The 25791-nt window shown below is 43.5% G+C and overlaps 1 protein-coding gene across 2 annotated transcripts in view; it reads left to right on the top strand.

The window, feature by feature from the left end:
- Positions 1-3570: 3570 nt before the first annotated feature.
- Positions 3571-25791, top strand: part of CUNH15orf40 (chromosome unknown C15orf40 homolog) — a 32330-nt gene continuing 10109 nt past the window's right edge. Inside the window, exons 1-4 of one of the 2 annotated variants that reach the window (XR_016314867.1) lie at positions 3571-3832; positions 9349-9475; positions 15570-15697; positions 19612-19894. Coding sequence is in view for 1 of the 2 variants with exons in the window: in XM_089689387.1 (XP_089545513.1) it covers positions 3743-3832; positions 9349-9475; positions 15570-15697; positions 19612-19707 (441 nt within the window). In the remaining variant the exon portion in view is untranslated. Of the gene's footprint in view, positions 3833-9348; positions 9476-15569; positions 15698-19611; positions 20234-25791 lie in introns of those variants that run through there. The other variant, XM_089689387.1, reaches the window with a different exon arrangement.

Consider the following 25791-nt stretch of genomic DNA (forward strand, 5'->3'; position numbering starts at 1 on the left):
CTCTCTGAAATTCTGAGGAAAATGGGTCGTTCCAGACATTGTTCAAAAGAACAGCGTACCTTGATTAAAAAGTTGATTGGAGAGGGGAAAACATATAAAGAAGTGCAGAAAATGATAGGCTGCTCAGCTAAAATGATCGCAAATGCTTTAAAATGGCAACCAAAACCTGAAAGACGTGGAAGAAAGCGAAAAACTACCATTCAAATGTATAGAAGAATAGCCAAAATGGCAAGGACTCAGCCAACAATCAGCTCCAGGAAGATCAAAGAAGGTGTAAAGTTACCTGTGAGTACTGTTACAATTAGAAGACGCCTATGTGAAGCCAAGCTATCTGCAAGAAGCCCCCGCAAAGTCCCACTGTTGGAAAGAGACGTGCGGAAGAGGTTACAATTTGCCAAAGAGCACATTGACTGGCCTAAAGAGAAATGGCGCAACATTTTGTGGACTGATGAAAGTAAGATTGTTCTTTTTGGGTCTAGTGGCCGGAGACAGTTTGTCAGACGACCCCCAAACACTGAATTCAAGCCACAGTACACTGTGAAGACAGTGAAGCATGGTGGTGCAAGCATCATGATATGGGGATGTTTCTCATACTACGGTGTTGGGCCTATTTATCGCATACCAGGGATCATGGATCAGTTTGAATACATCAGAATACTTGAAGAGGTCATGCTACCTTATGGTGAAGAGGAAATGCCCTTGAAATGGGTGTTCCAACAAGACAACGACCCCAAACACACCAGTAAACGTGCAACATCTTGGTTCCAGACCAACAGGATTGACGTTATGGAGTGGCCAGCCCAATCCCCGGATCTTAATCCAATAGAAAACTTGTGGGGTGACATCAAAAATGCAGTTTGTGAGGCAAAACCAAGAAATAGAGAAGAACTGTGGAATGTAGCCCAATCATCCTGGGCTGGAATACCTGATCACAGGTGCCAGAAGTTGGGTGACTCCATGCAACACAGATGTACAGCAGTTCTCAGAAACAGTGCGACTACAACGAAATATTCATTAAGTGATTCAAAGGAAAGCAAAATCTTCAAACATTTTTCAGTTTATATAGTGAATGTTTGAGATTGTAAAGAAGAATACAAACACTAGTGGTGTGACCCTCCTGCGCTTCAAGTGTGTGTTTAAAAATGATATTAAACCAAATGAATAAATGGGTGTATGTATCCCAAAGGGAGCTGCTAGCATTAAATCATATACCAGTGATCAAGTGAATATAAAACATAAGGAATGCTGCGCTACATTCAAATCAATTTGTGAATGTGGGATCCCAAAATATTAAATCAAAAAGTGTGACAATATTACCAATATTAATCTATAAGTGCTTACTAATACTATCAAAATCAATTAAATCACTTAAAAATAATATAGAAACACAAAAAACTGTATCCATACGTATGTGCATAAATACAAACACATATATATATACTTAAAACACACGTGCCTGTTGTGAAGTGAAAAAGAATGACCAAAATATTGATACACGCAAACTTATATCTCAAAGTCCAAAAATAGAATATTGTAAGTGAAAAACAGTAAACGGTGCTTCCAAATTATACTGTTAGTGACCACGAGTGAAAAAAATCGTGCAGGTTTCTGGGTGTATATAGATCTATGAATCCAACCACCTTCTGGATTGGCCTCTCACCTCATCCCTTCGACCCTTGCGGGTCAAAGAGCAGTAGTGGATCCCTCTCACAGATCCTCCAGGTACCAAAGCACTCCAAGACAGCTCTCAGAATATAATATTCCCACTCAGGCTCTTCTCCAGGAAAAGTTGAAATATCAATCTCTCAGAATGAGACAAAAGAATCCTCCCATAGTGTAGTATATTTATTATACCATAGGAACATGTAACAAGTGTAAATAAGAACTCACATAGCAGCCAGTCCACATTAAAGCCTCATGCTTTCAGATGAGGATATGTCTGTTGGGTGTACAGCTGAATGCACAGGTGTACCAAGATGGCCGCCACGCCGGAAATACGTCACCGCGCTACGCCAACGCGTTACGTCACAATGTCATGTGACTTCATCATACGCCGAACACTGCTATTTTTTTGAACAGTCTAATATTCACTTTTCTTCAATTATTTTTAGAGGAATCAACACAAATTTGATATATTTTTCTTCATGTTTTGATTTGGAATAGAATGTGTAGTGTTCCCAATGCATTTGTGTGTATGGAAATAAAAGCTATTAGAAGGATTTTGAGCTTTATTCACTTTTTTCAACACACTGCTATTATTTTGAACACAACTGTATATATATATTTTTTTTAATGGTTGAACTGGATGAACTTTTGTCTTTTTTCAACCGACTAACTATGTAACCCCAATTGTATGTGTTTTCTACAGAGATTTATGTGTCTTCACATGCATCTAGATTAGTTACAGTGACACTAAATTTTGGTTTAAAAAAAAATCTATTTCAGTATGTAGTCTTAACTCAAAAGTCCCTTCTATTACTCTCATCCCACCGATCCTCTTCTTGGGTGCCCCCGCAAGTGCTTCTGACTCCTCCTCTCTATCCAGTGTTCCTGACTCCTCTCTATCCAGTGGTCCTGACTCCTCCTCTCTATCCAGTGCTCCTGACTCCTCCTCTCTATCCAGTGCTCCTGACTCCTCCTCTCTATCCAGTGCTCCTGACTCCTCCTCTCTATCCAGTGCTCTTTGTGTTCTCTATATCAGTGTTTCTCAATCTTTTTTCAGTCAAGGCACCCTACAAAATTCTCCACAATCTTGAGACACCCATTACAAAATGTAAAAAACTGAACAAATTGTTTTACAGAGCAGAATAACATCCACACATGTAGGACACCCAGCATTAGAGGTGATTTATTCTTCCAAAGCAAATATACCTTTGTACACTCGTACTGACTAGTATTCCATTGTTTCTCTTCTCCCTCAGTTTCTCACCCTCACTCAGCTAATGTGACCGAGGTGCAAGCCAGGATGCTGCGCAATGGCCAACGTCCTCCTTATCAACTGACAACATCATTGATTGTTATGTCGCTGGCAGCTAAAAGGTTGTAATGGTGCACAATGAGAACCGGGGCTTTGTATAACTAAAAGGCACGCTTGATCCACCTGCTGACTTTTATACAATTTTTGGACAATTGTTAGGCATTTTGTCAAAGCACCCCTAAAGAAACCTCAAGGCACCCTGGTTGAAAAAGGCTGCTCTATATTATCACCCCCCTCTGTGTACCCTGTATTTTCCCCCGTGTGTACTCTATATTATCACCCCCCATTTGTACGCTGTATAACACTCGTATTCTGTGCTATGCAGTCTATCTTATGGGAAGAAGTCTGCAGTGTGGGCAGCAGGCGGCGCTGTGGTCTGCAGATAACAATTGGGAGCCCCCGTTCTTCCAGGGTGCGAAAGTGTGTACCCTGTAATATCATCCCCCTAATACGGACACTCGTACTCTGTGCTGTGAATCTTATGAATAGGAGTTTTCAGTGCAGCCAGTAGAGGTCGCTGTGGTCTGCAGATTATACACAGCCCTAGGTCTCTTCCTATTTTGGGGAGTGATCACGTGATGTAAACCCGGAAGTGATCCATTGACATTCATGACAGCATGGCTTGGTGTAGGGAGATGTGAAGATCACATAACACACTCCAGTTATAGATCTGCAGTACACATGGAAGTGATTGGACGTCTATAGAGTCTGCTCAGCACACACCTACGGCTCTTCCTCCTGCGCTCAGTCCCCTTCTGGATCTATATGCTCGTCCGCCTCAGCCGTTCCCGTGTGATCTCCACTCAGCAGGTAGCCGCGGGAGTGCGCACAATGCCGCGCAAGGAGAGCAGAGAGGTGAGTGCGCATCTTGTAATTGTGTATGTTTAGCAGTGCGAAATCGCATCCTGTGTGCGCCCCATGTGCATCAGTGCGAAACCGCGCCCCGTGTGCGTCAGTGCGAAACTGCGTCCTGTGTGCATCAAAAAACACCCCCTATTGGCTTCAGTGCAAAACCACGCCCCGTGTGCGTCAGTGCGAAACCGCGTGTGCGTCAAAAAACACCCCCCGTTGGCTTCAGTGCGAAAACACGTCCCGTTGGCTTCAGTGCAAAATCACGCCCTATTGGCATCAGTGTAAAACTGCATCCCGATGGCTTCAGTGCAAAATCGCGTCCCATTGGCTTCAGTGCAGAAACGCCCCCTATTGCCGTCTGTGCAGAAACCGCGTTCTGATGGCGTCATTGCAAAAGCTCCTGTCAATAGCAATCCTATATGATCACTTATCTCCGCATGCCACTCTACTCTATCACTTGTGAGTCTGGAATGCACCGCTACAAACTCGCACAGGACCCTTTTAATGACGGCACTCAAAAATGCTTTTTGATGGCATCTGTGTGAACCACCTGAATAGGAAGACATAATATCTTGCCTGTCATGCGAATCTGTAAGTTTGAAATGCATCCAGAATCACATATATGTAAACCAGGGTGGCTCCATTCACATCTGGACTTTTGGGATAGTTGCAGAATCGCTGTGATCACAAAACGCAGGTTCAGATTTTTAATGGCACCTAAAACACGGTTCGGTTTTTCTGTGCAGGAAATCACATTGCCTGAAGCTTGTCACCCTAGTGTTGCCTTGCCTCTGACAACCCACGCTACTCTAAAGGAAAAACTCGCTCCTTTTTTTTTTTTTATTTGGCTCCTACGTTCAAAGCAAATTGGTCAAGCCCTGATGTAGAGTACTCTTGTAGTAATTATAGTACTCTGCCCCCTGTGCTTGTATACAGCTGGGGTAGAGGCAGTATAATCACGATTGAGCGACATTCCTATCACCCCTTAGTATGGGGTCACATATAGATCACATGTCTTCCCACATCCAGAACACCTCGCTGTTTAACAGACTCATGGGGGGGCACTATTAAGTCTTAGTGGCATCCCCAGCATCTAAAACACAGTGGAAATCCACATGGTACCGTAGCACTGTGCAGTTGTGTTTTGGAAAAAGGGACGGGGACTTTTCCCTGCATTTCCCACAATCACAGGATGGGGTGTACACATGGCATTGTACAGCAAAAATGCCCCCTGACATGTTCATTTGGCAGTACTGACCGTCCCACATGACCTATTTTACTGAATGGGGCCCCCTGTGACCATGTGTGATGCATGCGGTTGTGATGTGGGCTTAAATGGGTTAAAACAGGCAGTGACACTGCTTGTCAAACACCCTCTGAAAAGTGATCCACCAGCCCTAAGTGCTTTCTAACCCTAGTTGTGAGGTCTGACCTACCCCTTCTGCCACTCCTGATCCAACAACAGCTAGGAAGGAGATGGACGCTTAATAACAGCAGATTGTTGTTTCCGCTGTGGGACATTTCTAGAGACAAGCAATGGAAAGAGGAATGCAAAGCCATTCCCCCCCCCCCCCCCCCCCGACCACATTCCCCTTTCCATTGCTTGTCTCAGGAAAGTATCCATAGCCAAAACAATCTGCAGTATTTAAGCGTCTATCTCCCTATCGCCTAGCTGGTGTCAGATTCCCCCCTACACACACGCGGGGTGCACATTAGGTGCACTCTGTGATCGCTGTGTACTTCAGACACAGCTTATTACAGACTGAGGTACAGGGCCACAGCGGCCCTTTACCATGTGATCAGCTGTGTCCAATCACAGCTGATCACATGTATACAAACTTGCCGGATATTGGCATTTCCTTTCCTCATGATCTCTCACTGTGTGAGGAAAGGATAGCTGATAACCTGCAATCCTTACAAGACACATTTACACTGATGATCAGTGCCCCAATTATCGATGCAGCTCATTAGTGCCCGACAATGCAGCATATCAGTGCTGCCTTATCAGCGTAGAAGAAAAATTACTTTTTTGCAAAATTTTATAACAGAATCTAACTTTTTTTTTTTTTTTTTTTATTTTGTACAATATATTCGGTCTCTTTTGTTTGTGTAGGAAAAAAAAAAAACAAGTGGTGAATAAATACCACCAAAAAAGCTCTGTCTCAAAACAATGATAAAAATTGCATATAGGTACAGTGTTGCATGACCGCGCAATTGTCATTCAAAGTATGACAGTGCTGAAAGCTGAAAATTGCTGAGCAGGAAGGGGGTGACAGTGCCCAGTATTGAAGTGGTTAAAGGCAGGTAAAATACAACCTAAAAAATGTCACACCTTCACAAACTACATACTGCTCAGTGTGTGCTTGTGTGCATAACACTTGCAAAAGGTAAGGGGGGGGGGATGGGAAGTGAAGTTCCTCTTTAGGGTTCACCTACAGCTGCTAGTCCTGTACAAACCAATAACGGGCTAAGAGGTTCCACATCTGATCACACATGAAGCCATTTCAGGTAATTGGGGACAGATAAGTGGCCCTGTACACCAACAGTTTTCTACCAGGGCCCTTGCCTATCCCTAATTACTCCCATGTGTGATGATGTGTGGACCGTTTTAGCCTGTCATTGGTTACAACTTAATGTGAGTACTTGGCCGTACTCACCAGAGAAATACGCTGATCTGGGCAGTGAACGGCTGTGTGGAATGGCTTGGGAAAAAAAAACACTTTAATGAATTTTAATGTAAATATCCCAGTTTTTTGGTAAGGTGTAAAAGTTGATGTTGTAGCGAGTAAATGGATACCTAACATGTCAAGGCTTAAAATTGCGCACACTCATGGACTGGCACCAAAACTACAGTACTCAAAAATCTCTATAGGTGATGCGTTAAAAATTTTTACAGGTTACCAATTTAGAGTTCCAGAGGAAGTCTATCACTAGAGTTATTGCTATCACTATAATATTTGCTGCTGTACCTCATGTGTGGTGCAAACAATGTTTACATATGTGGGTGTGACCTATCAAATTCACTGCTGCACATAAACATGGGGGGTTTTAAATAATTATTATTATTAATTTTTTTTTTTTTTTACACTGTCCCTTTTATTTATTTTTATCACTTTTATTCCAATCACAAGAAATGTAAACATACCTTGTGATAAAAATAAAGCATGACAGGTAATTTTTTTGGAGACAGCTGGGGTTTATAAGACCCCAAATATCTCCTCTACCCTGAAGAGTATGAGCTAAAAAAACCATTGATCTCATGCTTTCCAGGGACAAAATGGCAGAGTTTACATCTGCCAGAACCGGAAGTGATGTCATGATGTTGCTTCCCGTCTCAGGACCATAGGGACTATCTAGTCCACAGCCAGCTCCATGATGACCAGGAGGCACCGTCCAATTGGATACCAGGCTCCCTGATCGCACGGGAGAGTCCAGAGAGGATCCAGTGGGTGGAGAAAGGGGGGGGGCACCCCATCCCCCTTCCTTTAAAAGCAATCCAGCCACTAAGATGACTTTTATATTTGAGGGAATCGCTGGCTGAAAAAATTAAAGATACCAGGAGGCCTGTAGCTGCAGGCATCATCCCCATATCTCCACTTCAAGTCCAGGACATCTACGAACAGGAAGTGGTTAATATTCTCATTCAAATGAATGGAATGGATGCCCTCAGGGGTCCTTGTACACAGTACTGACATATGAACACCAGATCTTCCTGGCAAAAAGTTCCTGAGCAAAAAAACACAAATATGGTCCATATAGTGCGTGTGTTGACGCATGTATACACGTGTAAAATTTCCTCCAGCTTCCAGAATACCAAATATTTAAATATGGGTGTGATTTATGCATTTACAAACATGAGAAATACTGACCACTAATGCAGATTTTTTTTATTTTTCACTGATCTAAATGCTGCTCTAGTTTACTGATATTTATGGGACTGTGTACACCAATGGGCTGCATTCAGATTAGTTTAAAAAAAAAAATGCATCGCCTAGGGTTGCATTTAAGTGGTATTAAACTTTTTTTTTTTTTTTGTCGTTGAATGGGCCTCTGGTGGGTTATTATTATTATACAGGATTTAGCGCCAACAGTTTGCGCAGTGCTTTACAAAATGAAGGTAGACATTACAGTTACAATACCATTTGGTACAAGAGGAAACAGAGGGCCCGGCTCGTTAGAGCTTACAATCTAGGAGGAAGGGTTGAGTGATACAAAAGGTAATAGCTGTGGGAGGGATGAGCTAATGGAGGAAATAAATGGCAGTTTACTAGTTAGAAGCAGGATAGGCTTCTTTAAAGAGAATGGTTTTCAGGGATCGTCTAAGGGTGGATAGATTAGGACATAGTCGGACAGATTGGGGTAGGGAGTTCCATAGGATGGGAGAAGCTCGGGAGAAGTTCTGGAGTCGAGCATGGGAGGAGGTGACACGGGAACTAGAGGGCAGAGAAGGTCTTGGGAGGATCGAAGACAGCGGTTTGGTTGATATTTTGAGACCAGGTTGGTGATGTGTCTGGGGGCAGAGTTGTGGATGGCTTTGTAAGTTGTTGTTAGTATTTTGATTTGTATTCGTTGGGTGAGTGGAAGCCAGTGGAGCGATTGGCAGAGAGGGGTAGCAGACACTGAACGGTTGGTAAGGTGGATGAGCCTGGCAGCAGTATTCATGATGGACTGGAGGGGGGATAGTCTATGTACAGGTAAGCCAATGAGGAGGGAGTTGCAGTGGTTGAGGCGAGAGATAACCAGGGAGTGAATTAGGAGCTTCGTGGTATCATTGGTTAAAAAGAGGCGTATTCTGGAGATGTTGCGGAGTTTGAGGCGGAATGCCATAATGTGCTAGCATGTACATTATATTAGCACATTTTGACAGACTTACCTGCGAAATGGTGCCCTCCCGCTTGTCCCGGGTACTTCCATCTTCGCACAGTCTTCCTTCTGGGTTTCGTCTGTCTGGCCACCTGAATGGCCGCACCACAATGATGTCACTCCCGTGTATGCACACAGGAGTCACATCATCACAGCACAGATGAGGCTCCGTAAATCCACTCTGAGCTGCGCATGCTCGGCTCAGTGTACATTACCGCTGACTGGCAAAAGGAAGCATTTATGACAAAAGAGACTGATTTCTGTCATAAAAACCCCATCAGCATTTTTTGAAAATTGAGGGAAATGCCACTTTAAAGTGATATCAAAGACAATTTTATTTAAAAAAAAAAATAACAAACATGTTATACTGACCTGCTGTGCGTACTGGTTTTGTACAGAGCAACCACAATCCTTCTCGATTGGAGGATTATTTTTGTCTGTTTTGTTACTAGCGTTTCCTACATATAAAATTTGGGTTTTAGTTTCAGTCAATATATTTTAGCAACTGCAATACTGAAAAACCTGATATATATTTGTCACTACAATATCTAGGCATGTATGTGTTTCTTTGTGTGTCTGATTTCAATTTCCTTTGACTTTTTGTATGTTAATTTTGTTATGAGGCTATTAGAGTTAGTGTTTGTTTTTCCTTGCAGGGTAAGGGTCAGAAGAAAGATGCCCCCCAGAGTCCGCAGCCCACAGGTCCAGTTATAAGAGATAAAAGTGGATCCATTTCTATTGCTATTCACGCTAAGCCAGGTTCCAAACAAAATGCTATAACAGGTAAACTATTTGTGAGTAACATAGGCCTTTCCTGAGTAATGAATGTAGCGCAATATATTTCATTTATGTTTTTAGTGCATGCGTTGATGTGCAAATGGCCACAAGTTATGACCCCTAGTGCCTGGTATGCTGGTGTCCCACATGGTATAGTGCTATGCTTCTGTATTGAGCTGCTGGCTCAGTCTCCAAGTGGGTCAATGAGAGGCTGAGCCAGCTGCCGAAAGTCGGGATCCTTCCACTGGCTGAGTGACGTCAGGCACCAGCAAGCTTCTAAAAAAGAGGGGTTTGTGAAAAGAGATTCACAGAAAAGCGGCTACATAATGAATAGAACGTGACACTCAGAAAATTTCCAAAAATTATGCTTTATTACACATATATAGATATGACATATGGGCATATGCCCTGGTTCACCATCACCTCAGTATGAGACAATAACACACAGACCTAAAACCATATAAAATGACATCAAGACCGGTCTAAATGCATGTGCAACAGAAAGAATGACTTCAAGAGTCTAATACCTCTGCAGCGCAAGCACATAGGTGAACACTTCCATGGGGAGGTGTATCCAAAAATTGTACCATAAGTATACCATAATATTGAATATATAATAAGTGACCATATCAATCTAGTGAATCCCAATAAGGGAATCCAAAAATTATACTATGGATATATATGTATATCACATGTATGCAAGGCAGCAGCACAAAAAGCGTGAAGAAGAGAACAATAGGCCTAGGGCCTGTATGGAAAAAGACATAAATGTCCAATAAATGATACAATGCATTCCTGTGCCAGCACACGTGGTTGGGGCCCATTCATCTGTAATATGAACAGCTGTATCTCAGAGCTTTTGAATGAAAATAAGCCCCAGTTATTCCCAGGATGGGAGAAAAGATGCAAATAGCAACATTCTGCTTGAAATGGTGTCTTCACCACTGTTTGTGGACTACACACCACCTTTTGTAGAAAAAACAACAAGACATATCCCAAGGTATCTTCTGCTTGTAGAAATATATATGGTGTTATATCCTGTGTCCTACATAAAGCACCATGATGTCCCCATCCTGTAGTAAAACAAATAATGTGGGAAGTCACTGACAGAGCTTACACTCAGTAAGATATATAGATCATATAGATCACAGAGGATCATATATCTAATGTCCCGCAACAATCCACTCACCACCTGTGCTGTGGAAAATGAGAATAAAAGAAATGTCCTTCATGGGTATTGCCATACACGGCCACAGAGACCAGGGAGCCACCGCTGACATCCACCGATATACCGCGGGCTCCAGCCCCCTCTTGGCGCTTGTGCTGCTCACACTTGCCTCATGGCATGTGAAGATGGCTTCCTCCTCATGGACCAGCGTGCGTTCCACCTAGTGCGCATGACCGGAAGTGACGTAACTGACGTATGACGTCAACGCGTTTCGCCGATGGGCGTATCTCACTCAGCTTCGTATTGGTCCTGACGAAGCTGAGTGAGATACGCCCATCGGCGAAACGCGTTGACGTCATACGTCAGTTACGTCACTTCCGGTCATGCGCACTAGGTGGAACGCACGCTGGTCCATGAGGAGGAAGCCATCTTCACATGCCATGAGGCAAGTGTGAGCAGCACAAGCGCCAAGAGGGGGCTGGAGCCCGCGGTATATCGGTGGATGTCAGCGGTGGCTCCCTGGTCTCTGTGGCCGTGTATGGCAATACCCATGAAGGACATTTCTTTTATTCTCATTTTCCACAGCACAGGTGGTGAGTGGATTGTTGCGGGACATTAGATATATGATCCTCTGTGATCTATATGATCTATATATCTTACTGAGTGTAAGCTCTGTCAGTGACTTCCCACATTATTTGTTTTACTACAGGATGGGGACATCATGGTGCTTTATGTAGGACACAGGATATAACACCATATATATTTCTACAAGCAGAAGATACCTTGGGATATGTCTTGTTGTTTTTTCTACAAAAGGTGGTGTGTAGTCCACAAACAGTGGTGAAGACACCATTTCAAGCAGAATGTTGCTATTTGCATCTTTTCTCCCATCCTGGGAATAACTGGGGCTTATTTTCATTCAAAAGCTCTGAGATACAGCTGTTCATATTACAGATGAATGGGCCCCAACCACGTGTGCTGGCACAGGAATGCATTGTATCATTTATTGGACATTTATGTCTTTTTCCATACAGGCCCTAGGCCTATTGTTCTCTTCTTCACGCTTTTTGTGCTGCTGCCTTGCATACATGTGATATACATATATATCCATAGTATAATTTTTGGATTCCCTTATTGGGATTCACTAGATTGATATGGTCACTTATTATATATTCAATATTATGGTATACTTATGGTACAATTTTTGGATACACCTCCCCATGGAAGTGTTCACCTATGTGCTTGCGCTGCAGAGGTATTAGACTCTTGAAGTCATTCTTTCTGTTGCACATGCATTTAGACCGGTCTTGATGTCATTTTATATGGTTTTAGGTCTGTGTGTTATTGTCTCATACTGAGGTGATGGTGAACCAGGGCATATGCCCATATGTCATATCTATATATGTGTAATAAAGCATAATTTTTGGAAATTTTCTGAGTGTCACGTTCTATTCATTATGTAGCCGCTTTTCTGTGAATCTCTTTTCACAAACCCCTCTTTTTTGAATGCCTTTTTTGGCTACTGAATAGAAACCGAATATTGGGTGACATGATAACTTAACTGATAACCTCTTAACAATTACCTTTAGTACCAGCAAGCTTCTGCCTGCCAGCTGAAAACGGGTCACAGGAGTGTTGTGATCCCCTAGGAGAAGTATAGCCAACAGAGCTTTGACTGTACTTGTCCTTTAACACCTGACCCTAGTTTTGCTAATTTGGCATGTGTTAGTATAACTGTACATATCATTACAACTACTTAGTGTATCCAAGTGATTTATACCTTGTTTTTTTAAAACGGATTTGTCGATCACTTGCCACAGTCGGTGATAGCTCGGTCTCACTATGTTGACCTTAAACCACCATGGATTCATGTGTTAAGACCCACCTTACCACTGTACATATGCGTTACATCAGCCTTTCTCAACCAGGGTGCCTTAAGGCTTTTTCAGGGGAGCCGTGGCAAAATGCTTAAAAACTGCTCAAAAAATTGCATACAAGCCTACAAGTGGACTAAGCTTGCCTTTTAAAGCCATAGGTATTCACTGTGCAGTGTTACAACTTACCAGCTGCCGGCATCCTAACAACCAATTCTATCATTAGTTGATAAGGAGGATGCCTACACAGCATCCTTGTTTGCCCCTCTCCATCAGCACTGGGGTCACATTAGCTGAGTGAAAGAGAGAAACTGAGGAAGAAGAGGAACATTGAAATACTAATCAGTACCAGTGTGCAAAAGTGTATTTGCTTTGGAAGAATAAATCCCCTCTAATGTTGGGTGTCCTACACGTGTGGATGGTGCCGTAAAACTATTAGAAATTTTTTTTGTCTTTTAGAATGGGGTGTCTTGAGATTTTCCATAATTTTTTTTTTGTTTACAAACAATTGAGATTTTCCATAATTTTAAAGGGTGCCTCGACTGAAAAAAGGTTGAGAAACACTTGGATACATGATTGGCAAGATGAAGCAAAGGTACAAAAAAGAAAACTTTGACTGTAATACTACTTTTAAAAAAACAAAAAAAAACAAAAGTAAACTGCACTCACAAAGTACCGTATTTTTCGTTATATAAGACGCACCTAGGTTTTAGAGGCAAAAAACAAGGAAAAAAAATATTCTGAACCAATGGACTGCAGACACACTACAGGAGATGACCAGAGACTGATGACACACTACAGGAGATGACCAGAGACTGATGACACACTACAGGAGATGACCAGAGACTGATGACACCGTACAGGAGATGACCAGAGACTGCGGACACCGTACAGGAGATGACCAGAGACTGCGGACACCGTACAGGGGATGACCAGAGACTGCGGACACAGTACAGGGGATGACCAGAGACTGCGGACACAGTACAGGGGATGACCAGAGACTGCGGACACAGTACAGGGGATGACCAGAGACTGCGGACACAGTACAGGGGATGACCAGAGACTGCGGACACAGTACAGGGGATGACCAGAGACTGCGGACACAGTACAGGGGATGACCAGAGACTGCGGACACAGTACAGGGGATGACCAGAGACTGCGGACACAGTACAGGGGATGACCAGAGACTGCGGACACAGTACAGGGGATGACCAGAGACTGCGGACACAGTACAGGGGATGACCAGAGACTGCGGACACAGTACAGGGGATGACCAGAGACTGCGGACACAGTACAGGGGATGACCAGAGACTGCGGACACAGTACAGGGGATGACCAGAGACTGCGGACACAGTACAGGGGATGACCAGAGACTGCGGACACAGTACAGGGGATGACCAGAGACTGCGGACACAGTACAGGGGATGACCAGAGACTGCGGACACAGTACAGGGGATGACCAGAGACTGCGGACACAGTACAGGGGATGACCAGAGACTGCGGACACAGTACAGGGGGTGACCAGAGACTGCGGACACAGTACAGGGGGTGACCAGAGACTGCGGACACAGTACAGGGGGTGACCAGAGACTGCGGACACAGTACAGGGGGTGACCAGAGACTGCGGACACAGTACAGGGGGTGACGAGAGACTGCGGACACAGTACAGGGGGTGACCAGAGACTGCGGACACAGTACAGGGGGTGACGAGAGACTGCGGACACAGTACAGGGGGTGACGAGAGACTGCGGACACAGTACAGGGGGTGACGAGAGACTGCGGACACAGTACAGGGGGTGACGAGAGACTGCGGACACAGTACAGGGGGTGACGAGAGACTGCGGACACAGTACAGGGGGTGACGAGAGACTGCGGACACAGTACAGGGGGTGACGAGAGACTGCGGACACAGTACAGGGGGTGACGAGAGACTGCGGACACAGTACAGGGGGTGACGAGAGACTGCGGACACAGTACAGGGGGTGACGAGAGACTGCGGACACAGTACAGGGGGTGACGAGAGACTGCGGACACAGTACAGGGGGTGACCAGAGACTGCGTACACAGTACAGGGGGTGACCAGAGACTGCGTACACAGTACAGGGGGTGACCAGAGACTGCGTACACAGTACAGGGGGTGACCAGAGACTGCGGACACAGTACAGGGGGTGACCAGAGACTGCGGACACAGTACAGGGAAAATACCAGGGACACAGTACAGATGACCAGAGACTGCAGACAGTGCAGGGAATGACCAGAGACTGCTGACCTTTGGGGAGGGAGGGGGAGCGGGTACCTGAATTTGACAGGTACCCGCTCCCACTTCCGCGGTGTTGTCTTTCCCTCTTCTTCTTGCGCCGGCTTCTGTGACAGCTGGGTGCCCACTGCGTATGCGCGAGAAGCGCTGCGCTTTGTGAATGGCCCAGCGCCTTCTGGGACCTGTCATGTGTCCGAGAAAACACTGGACCATTCACAAAGCGCAGCGCATGCGCAGTGGGCACCCGGCTGTCACAGAAGCCAGCGCGGGAAGACTGCAACGCTGGAGCGAGGAACAGGTAAGGCCTTGCAGGAGAGAACAGCTGAGCGGCCGGCCCGGTATTCTGACATGGTGGCGGCAGAAATACCGGACCGGCCGCTTTATATTCGCTCCATAAGACGCACTGACATTTTCCCCCCTTTTTTTGGGGGAAAAAAGTGCGTCTTATGGAGCGAAAAATACGGTAAGTGCTTGGCAAAAATCAGTGGTCATGACAGAAGACTGGGAGCTCTCCTATTATATAGCCAGAATTAGGGTTTCTTTGATGTTGTTCTATCCTTCTGAGCACTGTAACTGGTGGAGATGTAATGTCCTATGTATCCTGGTAGCTTGGATACAGCTGCTCTACTGACAATTCACTTTCTTCCAGTTTGGGTTTTCCATTCAACTCCCCCTTTAAAAAAAAATTTTTCATTCTTTTACATTTCATTTCATGCAGTGTATGCAATTACAATATGAAATCTGCCTGCCTTTTATCTGTTTCATCTTGTCAATGACTGCATATGACTGTTTCCATGACAGACGTAACGTCAGAGGCTGTTGGTGTTGCCATTGCTGCTCCTCCAACTGAAGGAGAGGCGAATGCTGAATTGTGCCGCTATCTATCAAAGGTTTTGGAAATAAAGAAGAGTGAAGTTGTTCTCGACAAGGTAAGTGACTTACCACTCCCCATACTTGGTGATAGCGACCATCAAACAGGCCCAGAATTGATTTGCAAGCTGTTTTGTGAGTTTTGCTCAAAATTTGTCAAACTCCAGTGAAGTCTATGGGGTCCAAATCTTGCTATTCAATTCAGGCCATTTATAGTGATGATAAATAAGTAGTTGTTAAATAAAAGGCATGGGGGGACTTGTACCAATGCCAAAAAAATACTGTACAGATGGGGGAGGGCCTGTTTCATGTAGCTTTAAATGAGATATTGAAAATACACAAATTCTTTAAAGTCGACTCCTACCCTTTTTCCTGATTTCAAATCAGAATTCATCAGTGCATGCTGATGTGAAATCATCTGACACTGATTTAAAAAAAAAAAAGAAAAAGGATTTTGATTGACTTACCTTTTTTGCATCCACTTTCTGGTTCCCTTAAAGGTAGTGGTAACAGCAGCCGCACAGTTATCCTGCACATGCGCCATATGACATACTGACATACGTTTTCTTACTTTCATACTTTTCGAGTTGTCCCAAATGACTATTTCCTACACTAACACGTGTGCCTGCTGGACACACTATATAAATGGTATATAGCCTTTGCTACATAATAGTATACAGTGCTGTGCTCTGGCTGTGGGACATGAACTTCCCATATCGCACCCGAAATAAAACTGAGCCCATGAATGGCTGAGCAAAGTTCAGCTTGACTCAATTTTTTTTTTTCTGGGTGTGGGCCAGGAAGGTCTCTTCCCACCCAGTGGACACACCTGTTAGTGTAGTAAATTGTGTGGGCCAGCTTGGCCTAATCAAACTAGTTAAAGTGACGGTAAAGCTGCAGATCAGCTTTAAGGCTTGGTTCACATATGTGCAGGTGGTGCCGCTGCGGATCAGCGCGAAAATCCGTGCAGCCGCACCACCCGCACAGAGGAATGCGGACCCGCGGCCTTTAGTTCTAATGGCACGCCGCCCGCACTAGAAAACGTAACCATACTGGGAACCTTGGGCTGCTTTTTCAGAAGTGCAGGGACTTTTTCTCTGTGCGTCACGGGGCACGGGAGTCCATCCAATTGAATGGGCTCTCGTGACCGCACGGCCGCATATATGTGAACCAGGGGTAAATCTGTATGTGATGTTTTAGAGCAAGGTATCAAAGGATTTGCTGCCCATCACTGCCGTCAACAGTATAGCACATATCTATATTATTATTATTTTTATTAATACAGGTAATTGTATAGTGCTGTCAATTTATGCATCGCTTTTCACATATATATATCATACATTCATATCCTTTGCTCCTGGTCAGTTAAGTCACAAGAGCCAATAATATGAAGGAATGGATCATGCAGCCATCACACTATACAAGGATGGGCTCATAGCAGCCATATAGTCGGATTCTGGGTAGTGGTTAGTAATTCCACCTATCAGCACTAGGGTTGTCGGTTCCAATCCTAACCATGACACCACCTGCCTGGAGTTTGCATGTTTTCCCTGTGCCTGCATGGGTTTCCTCTGGGTACTCTGGTTTCCTCCCACACTCCAAAGACATGCTGGTAGGTGAATTGTCTCCTGTCTAAATTGGCCCTAGCATGTGTATGTATTAAAGTTGTTTAGACTTTTTGGCCCCATTCATACTTGACCAATTTTTGTTTTATTTTTGTTTTTTATCTCTTAGTTTGTATAGGTGTTTCCCACACAATTTAGACTTACAGTGTTACTAAACCCACAACAGTAAAATCAGTCTGTATATGCAGTAAAGCATGCTTGTTATACTCACTGTGGAACCTAAGGGGTTAATCCGCATTGTGTAAAAAGGCTGTTTGATCCTGACTTCTCTGACCCTCCCCTTCTTCCAGTGTCCCCCTCTTATCTCCTGATAAGATAAATTGTGTGGAGTCACTCTGCACATTTGGTGTGTATTGCTAGAGAGGGTCTTGTTTTTCTTTGGCCCTGTGCAGATCACTTGCACTCTCCCATCAGCATTGTCCAGACAGAGGTCAGGGGGTTCTGCATCCTTCTAGAGCAAAATGAAAACTCTTCCTACAAGCTTTAACCAGTGCTTTGCTGGACACTGATAGAAGTCAAAAGACTGCTATATACTGCTGATGAGAAAAGGTATTTAGCAGTTTATATTTACTAAACTAATTGCATTTCCATGTAGTGTGTACTGCGGGAGACCAGATATAGTGAATGCAGGGTCCTGGGTTTAGTAACACTTTAAGCTGTGTTTAGTTACTAGGCAAAAAAATATGCAAACAAAAATGCTTTATATGCATTTTTCTTGTGTTCTCATTGAAGTCTATTAGAGTCAATATGTGTGACTCTGTCCTAAATGAAGGTCATACATTGTTTTTGAGCGATGAGCTTCAAGCAACACTACACTCCGGTGTGAATGGGCACCACTGTATATAATCGAGCATGGAAAGTGCTTCTGATGAAATATCAAATCACTCGAGTGAATGGGGCCTTACATCGATAATGCTGCCCTTTGGAGTTGGAAATTACCTGGGTAGTTGAAATCCCTGTCCCGACCTTATGACAGCGTTTGGGCCTGGCAGTTGACTGGTCAGACCGGTGCACTGTCACATGGGAGAGGTCACATTCTCCCCCCATAACTGGAAGTCCTGTTCAGGCTTTCTCAATCAGCAGTTGCTAGGGGTTCCTTCAGATGTGGCTAGTTAAAGTGGAACTACACTGAATCTAAGAGCTACAAACCAAAAATACTGTTTAATTCATTTTTATTTTCAAAGCAACCCCCCCCCCCCATCCATGTCTCCATGCTTTATTTTTTGGAGAAATCACTTTGAAAAACACCCCCCCCCCCCTAGCATTTCTGGCTGTGGCCATCTTGAGTAAGGGCAGATGATTCATGGAGCATTTACCTCCTGAAATCCATCTGCCTTTAGCTCAGGCATGCAAGCAGGTGGGTGCGCTTAGCTGAGAAAGCCCCTCTTCCCCTCCTGAAAACTCATGGGATGCATAGCATCATTATGGCCTAGGTCAGACACCAGGAAGCAACTGAATAAAAGTAAAAAAAAAAATAATGAACAAGTAAATATAATAATCCCTTTAGATTGTAAGCTCCATGAGCCGGCCCTCCTATTCCTTCTGTATTGAACTCTATTGGAATCGTACTGTCCCCCTTTATATTGTAAGTGCTGCATAAACTGTTGGCGCTATATAAATCCTGTATAATAATAATAATATACCTTCCTGACATGCTCTGACATACAAAGCCATTCATAACGTTGCCCCAAATGACCTCACCGACCTGATATCCAAATACCACCCAACCCGTGCTCCTCACAAGACCTCCTACTCTCTTGCTCCCTGGTCTCCTCCTCCCATGCCTGACTACAGGACTTCTCCAGGACTTCCCCCATCCTCTGGAACTCCCTACCCCAATCCATCAGACTGTCACCTACCCTCCTCACCTTCAGGCGCACCCTGAAAACCCATCTCTTTAGGGAAGCCTACCCCACCCTCATCTAACAGCCGTTCTCCTCCACTCCTCCTACCACTCCATCCCCCACAGCCACTTCCTCCTGTGCCTCTCCCCCTCCCTCCTAGATTGTAAGCTCGAAAAAGCAGGGCCCTCGAACCCCTCGTTCAGTGTATTGTTACTGTATTGTCTCATGTTCTGTCCCCCTCGCTATTGTACAGCGCTGAGTAAACCCTTTGGTGCTATATAAATACTGTATAATAATAATAATAATAATGTGATCCACTGCAACACAGCTTAGAAAATGTAAGCTTTACTCCTGATAATTCAGCCTATACCATACAATGTGTGCAATGTATTATTACTATCAGCACGAACATGGCTTGATTTATTTTCATGGTGGTAGTTTAGTGGCAATAATAAAGTAGTTTATTTAAAAACAAGAACTGAATTTTTTCTCCGTTTCTAACAGGGAGGCAAAAGTCGAGAAAAGGTTGTAAAGATTTTAGCCACTACTACCATAGAAGCTGTGTTAGAGAAGCTGAAGAGTGAAGCAGGAAAAGGATGAATGGAAAAGAGGCATCCTTGTGTAATCAAAAACAGACTTGTAAGCACAATCAGTGCCAAACCACAGTGGCAAAAATCAATGCGTTTATAATATTCATGGCAAAAGTCGATGGACAACTGGGATGGCGGAAGTGGAAAGGCACAAATCTTCTCCAGCAGCTCCTCTTCAAGGATATGGGAAATCCCTGGTGAGGGTAAAAAAATTATATGAATTTAGAACCTCTTCAAAGGATCTGCTTCTGATTGCTTGGTGCAAGATACCACAGTGTACTTTCAGAGGACTTGGCTCCTGCGTGGTGCTGATTAGGATGCCTCTGTAATGGCGTTCAGGGAAAGATCCCATGCCAATAGCGCCTCAGTGAGTCTAAGGAGGCCAACCTCTGCCAGGCAGGAATGGGTTATAGAGTACCGTGCTCCCCCACCACATGGCTGTGAATGGGTTGGACATGCTCCCCAACACAGCAGCTAGGCCCACCACAAAACAGCCTAAAAATATGCAAGTCTGAATAAATGATTCTACATATTCAGCCTTTATCTGTGCTATGCTTCAATGATTCTGGAATTTGTATTGAGATCGTGTTTTCATTTCTTTGCACTGATAAGGTAAGTAACACCAACACTGCTGTTAAAATGAAAATGTATATTTTCAGAGCGATAATCTTCATGTATTATTACAGCAAAGTTACTTACTCATTACAAATTGTTACATGCCTGCGCTTCTGTATTTTTTATACTGCATTTTATATAAAGATTTGCCATGGAGTGGCACAGTGCAGTTACAACAGAATGATAAAACATTTAAAATACACAACAGATAATGATAAGATCATTTACACTAAGCCGATCTTTTATGTTTCTTTAAAAAAAAAACTTTTATGGTCAATTTAAAGCAGTATTAAACCCCAAAGCACACATTTAGTATATTGCAGCTTCCAATTCTTAGATGGGATGGCTGCATTCTCTTTTAGCCTTGGTTCCCTTTATTTTCACCTGGTGATCTGGCTAGTAAGTCTGTTGCAGGGGCGGACTGACCATTTGGAAACTCGGGCACTGCCCGAGGGCCCGGGGTCAGTAGGGGGCCCCATGAGATGCCCCTGGTACCTTTTTCATAGGCTTTTTTGAGTTTGGGTAAGGACACAGGGGCCCCATAAGTTGTCAGTCCGTCCCTGGTCTGTTGTTTTTCTACAGAACAAGCTGTCCTGCAGATGTAGCAGTTATAGGATTGAGACAAACTATTTACCATTGACAGGGGTGCTTGCAAGGCTCAGCTTTTTTTAATCATGTAATACCTTTATCCCAAAAGAAAACAAAACTGTTGTTGTAACTGACTATAGGGTGTAGCTGGAGTTTGGCTTCAATTTGTTATTGTATCAAAATCAGTTAGCTATCCGCTAACACTTCCTCCCCCCTGCCCCCCCCCCCGACTGGCACTCTAATACAGGAGGTGTGTTACTGGCCAGATCACCAGAGAAAAACAGAGGAAGAAAGCCTAAAAAAAAAAAAACTAATGCAGCCATCACATCTAATGATTGGTAAGCTGCAATATATCAACAAAACAAAATAGAAAAAAGGCTGCACACCTAATTGGCTAACTTCCATGCGAATTATATTTACACCATACTCAGTAATTGTCACGTGAGCCTGACGTGAAGAGGCAGGCCTCCCGTACAACTCCGGCTCAAGGACCACTGATGGTGGGACAGCGGTTGCAGGGGCACGGTGGGGTATGAGTGCCTGAGATCAGTCCAGTAATAGCTGATGAGTTGTAGGCAGGGAGCAGGATTCTGATGCAGCCATGCTGGATGGATGGATACTCTAGAGCTGCGTGCTGAGGATGCAGGGTCAGACGAGCCGGGTTCGGTATCGGTCAGGCAGATCAGGCTTAAGCGGCAGGAGGAAGAGTAGTCGGGTCACAGGTCAGGTCAGCAACGGAAGATCAATCAGACAGGAGTGGAGACAGAAGAATAATCCAAGACAAGCCAGAGGTCAGGGCAGGTAGTGATCAAGCGGAGGTCAGGAACAGGCTGGTTCAATATCAGGAGTCAATCACAGGAATCGGGGAACACAAGCAGGGATGAGACCATACGGCAATGGGACATCTACTGCAGCCAGTTTAAATAGCCCATTTGTGACAGGTATGCGCGAGTGCGCATGCCCACGCCTATGTCCACGTGCCTGCACATCTGTTCGCTCGTAAGGACTCTGTGCATGCGCATATTTGTGCACCGTGGAACTTCACCTGCACTATGGCCAGGCCTTTCCTGACAGTAATAAACCATCGGAGGTATGACAAACAATCCTGCATACCAGGGGACACCACCCCCCAACAGGGGATTCGAGAGAGGGGAGTCCTTGAGAACGGACCAAGGATGAAAAAATGTCCACTGGGACTACCCTACACCGATGTTAACCCTCCAAAATCCAACCCCTGACACTACCCACCCCTCCGATTGGTAGCTGCAGTATATGACCTCTAAGGTTTAATAGCTGATACACTCATATTTCAATGATTACACAATGCATTGATCACATGACTCACCATTCCATGGAATATACAGAAGATACTTGGCCAGATAAGATAGGAAGCTAGCAGCAAGTAAATGGTCTCCAGAATATATTTTTCTCCTGAATATTTTGTGCTTCCTACAAAAAACAATAAGCCCACTTAAGGGCTGCCCGCCCACCCACAATGTACTGCAGACGGGCAGCCCATACAGGCACAGTGATATACCTGCAAGTCGCTGGCCTCTTCCAGGTACAGGGTGCATGCACCCCTGCCAACTGACTCCCACTGTGATTGTACACAGCAGGAGTTTGTCAGCATGTTCCAGCTAATGATTCCTGGCTGGCTGCTTTGCTGTGTCCAATCACAGACCAGAGCCCTGTGCTGACAATCAACACAGGGCTCTGTATAGAAGGAACACTCTATTTGTAGTGCAATGGGAGAAGAAACAGAAATTTTTTTTTTGTAAAAAGCAGTGCATATTATACACATTAACACTTGTTAGGCACACAGTTAACTCCTGGATTACTCGAGATGTTAACCCTTTCCTATCCAGTGTCAATACAGTGACAGTGTATAGTATTACCACTGATCACTGTATTAGTGTCACTGGTGATGTCCATGTCAGTTCCCACCTAGTGTCCGATTGCCCACCACACTATCGCAGTCCCAATATAAGTTGCTGATTGCCGCCATTACTAGTATATAAAAAAAAAAATTCCAGTATTTATATGATAGTTTGTAGATGCTATAACTTTCATGCAAACCAATCAATATACACTTATTAGAATTTAGTTTTTACCAAAAACATAAAGCAAAATGCAGTTTGGCCTAAATTAATGAAGAAATTTGATTTCTTGGCTATGTTTTATAACAGATGTTAAAAAATATTGTTCTTTTTCAAACTTGTTGATTTTTTTTGTTTATATAATAAAAAATAAAAAACCCAATGGCGATCAAATACCACCAAAAAAAAGGTCTATTTGGGTGAAAAAAAATGATGTAAACTTTGTTTGGGTACAGAGTTGCATGACCATGCAATTACCAGCTAAATTAACATCGTGCTAAATAGCAAAAAATGGCTTACTCATGAGGGGGGGGGGGGGTAACACCTTCCGGAGCTGAAGTAGCTAATAAAAAACTAACAGGCAGGTTTTTTTATTGCAGAAGAGACATGCTATGTATAAGTTCACCTTTGGGAACATGTTACTTGTTCCACCTGTTTTTAGGGTGGAACATGCAACATGTTCCTACTCCTGGTGCCGCTGCATCTAGCGACATCTAGTGGGAGATCTTTTTCCCCTTGATAGCTGTCACTAATTCACTATTTAAAATAAAACATTCACTCAGCCGCGTCATTCATTCACAGAATTTTGTGAATGGAAAACTACAAGCACCAACGGCCCTTGCAGCTGTTGGCTTGTAGTTCTCAATGAAGTACAACTGGGGGAATCAATGGTGGAGAAGGATCTGGGAGTTCTGGTAGATCACAGGCTTAATAATGGCATGCAATGCCAAGCTGCGGTTTCTAAAGCGAGCAAAATCCTCTCTTGTATTAAAAGAGGTATAGACTCCAGAGAGAGATATCATTTCCCCCGGTACAAATCATTAGTAAGACCTCATCTGGAATATGCAGTTCAGTTTTGGGCACCAATTCACAAAAAGAACATTGAGGAACTGGAGAAAGTACAGAGAAGGGCAACCAAACTGATAAGAGGCATGGAGGAGCTCAGCTATGAGGAAAGATTAGAGGAACTGAATTTATTCTCTCTTGAGAAGAGGAGATTAAGGGGGGATATGATCACCATGTATAATACATAAGGGGGGATATGATCTCCATGTATAATACATAAGGGGGGGATATGATCTCCATGTATAATACATAAGGGGGGGTATGATCTCCATGTATAATACATAAGGGGGGATATGATCTCCATGTATAATACATAAGGGGGGGATATGATCTCCATGTATAATACATAAGGGGGGATATGATCTCCATGTATAATACATAAGGGGGGATATGATGAACATGTATAAATACATCAGTGGTTCGTATAGTGAACTCTGTGTAGAGTTATTCATTCTGAGGTCATCACAGAGGACAACGGGGCACTCTTTACGTCTGGAGGAAAAGAAATGTAATCTCCAAACACGGAAAGGTTTCTTCACAGTGAAAGCTGTGAAAATGTGGAGTAGACTCCCTCAAGAGTTGGTTCTGGCCAGCTCCGTGGATCACTGTAAAAAAAGGTCCTGGATTCTTTCTTAGATACACAGAATATAACTGGATATAACATTTATAGGTAAAGTTGATCCAGGGAATATCCGATTGCCTCTCGGGGTATCAGGAAGGAATTTTTTTCCCTGCAGCAGCAAATTGGATCATGCTTTGCTGGGCTTTTTTTTTTGCCTTCCTCTGGATCAACTGTGGGTATAGGATTATAAAATTTTTTTTTTTTAATGTTGAACTGGATGGACTTTTGTCTTTTTTAAGCCAGACTAACTATGTAACTACCATGGTACTCTTGAGCACCGTCGTGGTTCACCTTCTCTTCCTGTCAGTGTGTGTCTGCCTGTCCATACGAGGTACAAGCACACAGATACACTGACAAGTCTGCAGGAGTCCTGCATGGAACCTGCGATATGCTGATCGCAGGTGCAATGCTTTCTAGGATCCAAGATAAAAAAATAATAAATGTATAATTTTTTACCTGCAAAAAGATGTGGATTTATTTATTTAAAAATTTTTTTAAAGGTGAAATTATTCTTTAAAGTTACTTACTTGACTGTTAGCACTGTACACTGAGCTGCGCACATGCAGCTCAGTGTAAGAATTACAGCAATGGTGAAATTACATCATGTAGTCTCGGCTACTAGAAACAACCGGGGATTGATACCTGAAAGCCATCAGGCTAAAGATGTCAGTGTGGAGCTCTGGGCATTCACAGCGCAGGAGAACAGAGGAGTATAGTTCTGCTTTAAATAATAACTGGACCTTCAATATGCATATTTCAAATAAAAGTATATGTACAGTGGGGAAAATTATTATTTGATCCCCTGCAGATTTTGTAAGTTTGCCCACTTACAAAGAAATGAAAAGTCTATCATTTTTATCATAGGTGTATTTTAAATGATAGATACAGAATGTCAACCAAAAATCCAGAAAAAAAAAACATGATACAAATGGTACAAATTGAGGTGCAGTTCAGTGAGTAAATAAGTATTTGATCCCCAAGCAAAACATGACTTAGTACTTGGTGGAGAAACCCTTGTTGGCAAGCACAGAGGTAAGATGTTTCTTGTAGTTGGTTACCAGGTTTGCACACATCTTAGGAGGGATTTTGGTCCACTCTTCTTTACAGATCAAATACCGATTTTACTTACTGAACTACAACTCAATTTATAACATTTGTATCGTGTTTGTTTCTGGATTTTCGGTTGATATTCTGTTTCTATCATTTAAAATACAAAGAAATGAAGGGTCTATAATTTTTTATCATAGATGTAAGTGGGCAAACGTACAAAATCTGCAAGGGATCAAAGAATTATTTTTCCCACTGCAAACCCTAAGTGACTGAAATA

The sequence above is a fragment of the Staurois parvus genome, unplaced genomic scaffold, assembly GCF_062004578.1.
Source record: "Staurois parvus isolate SC_StPar_1 unplaced genomic scaffold, SC_StPar_1.0 ptg000472l, whole genome shotgun sequence".
Lineage (NCBI taxonomy): Eukaryota > Metazoa > Chordata > Amphibia > Anura > Ranidae > Staurois > Staurois parvus.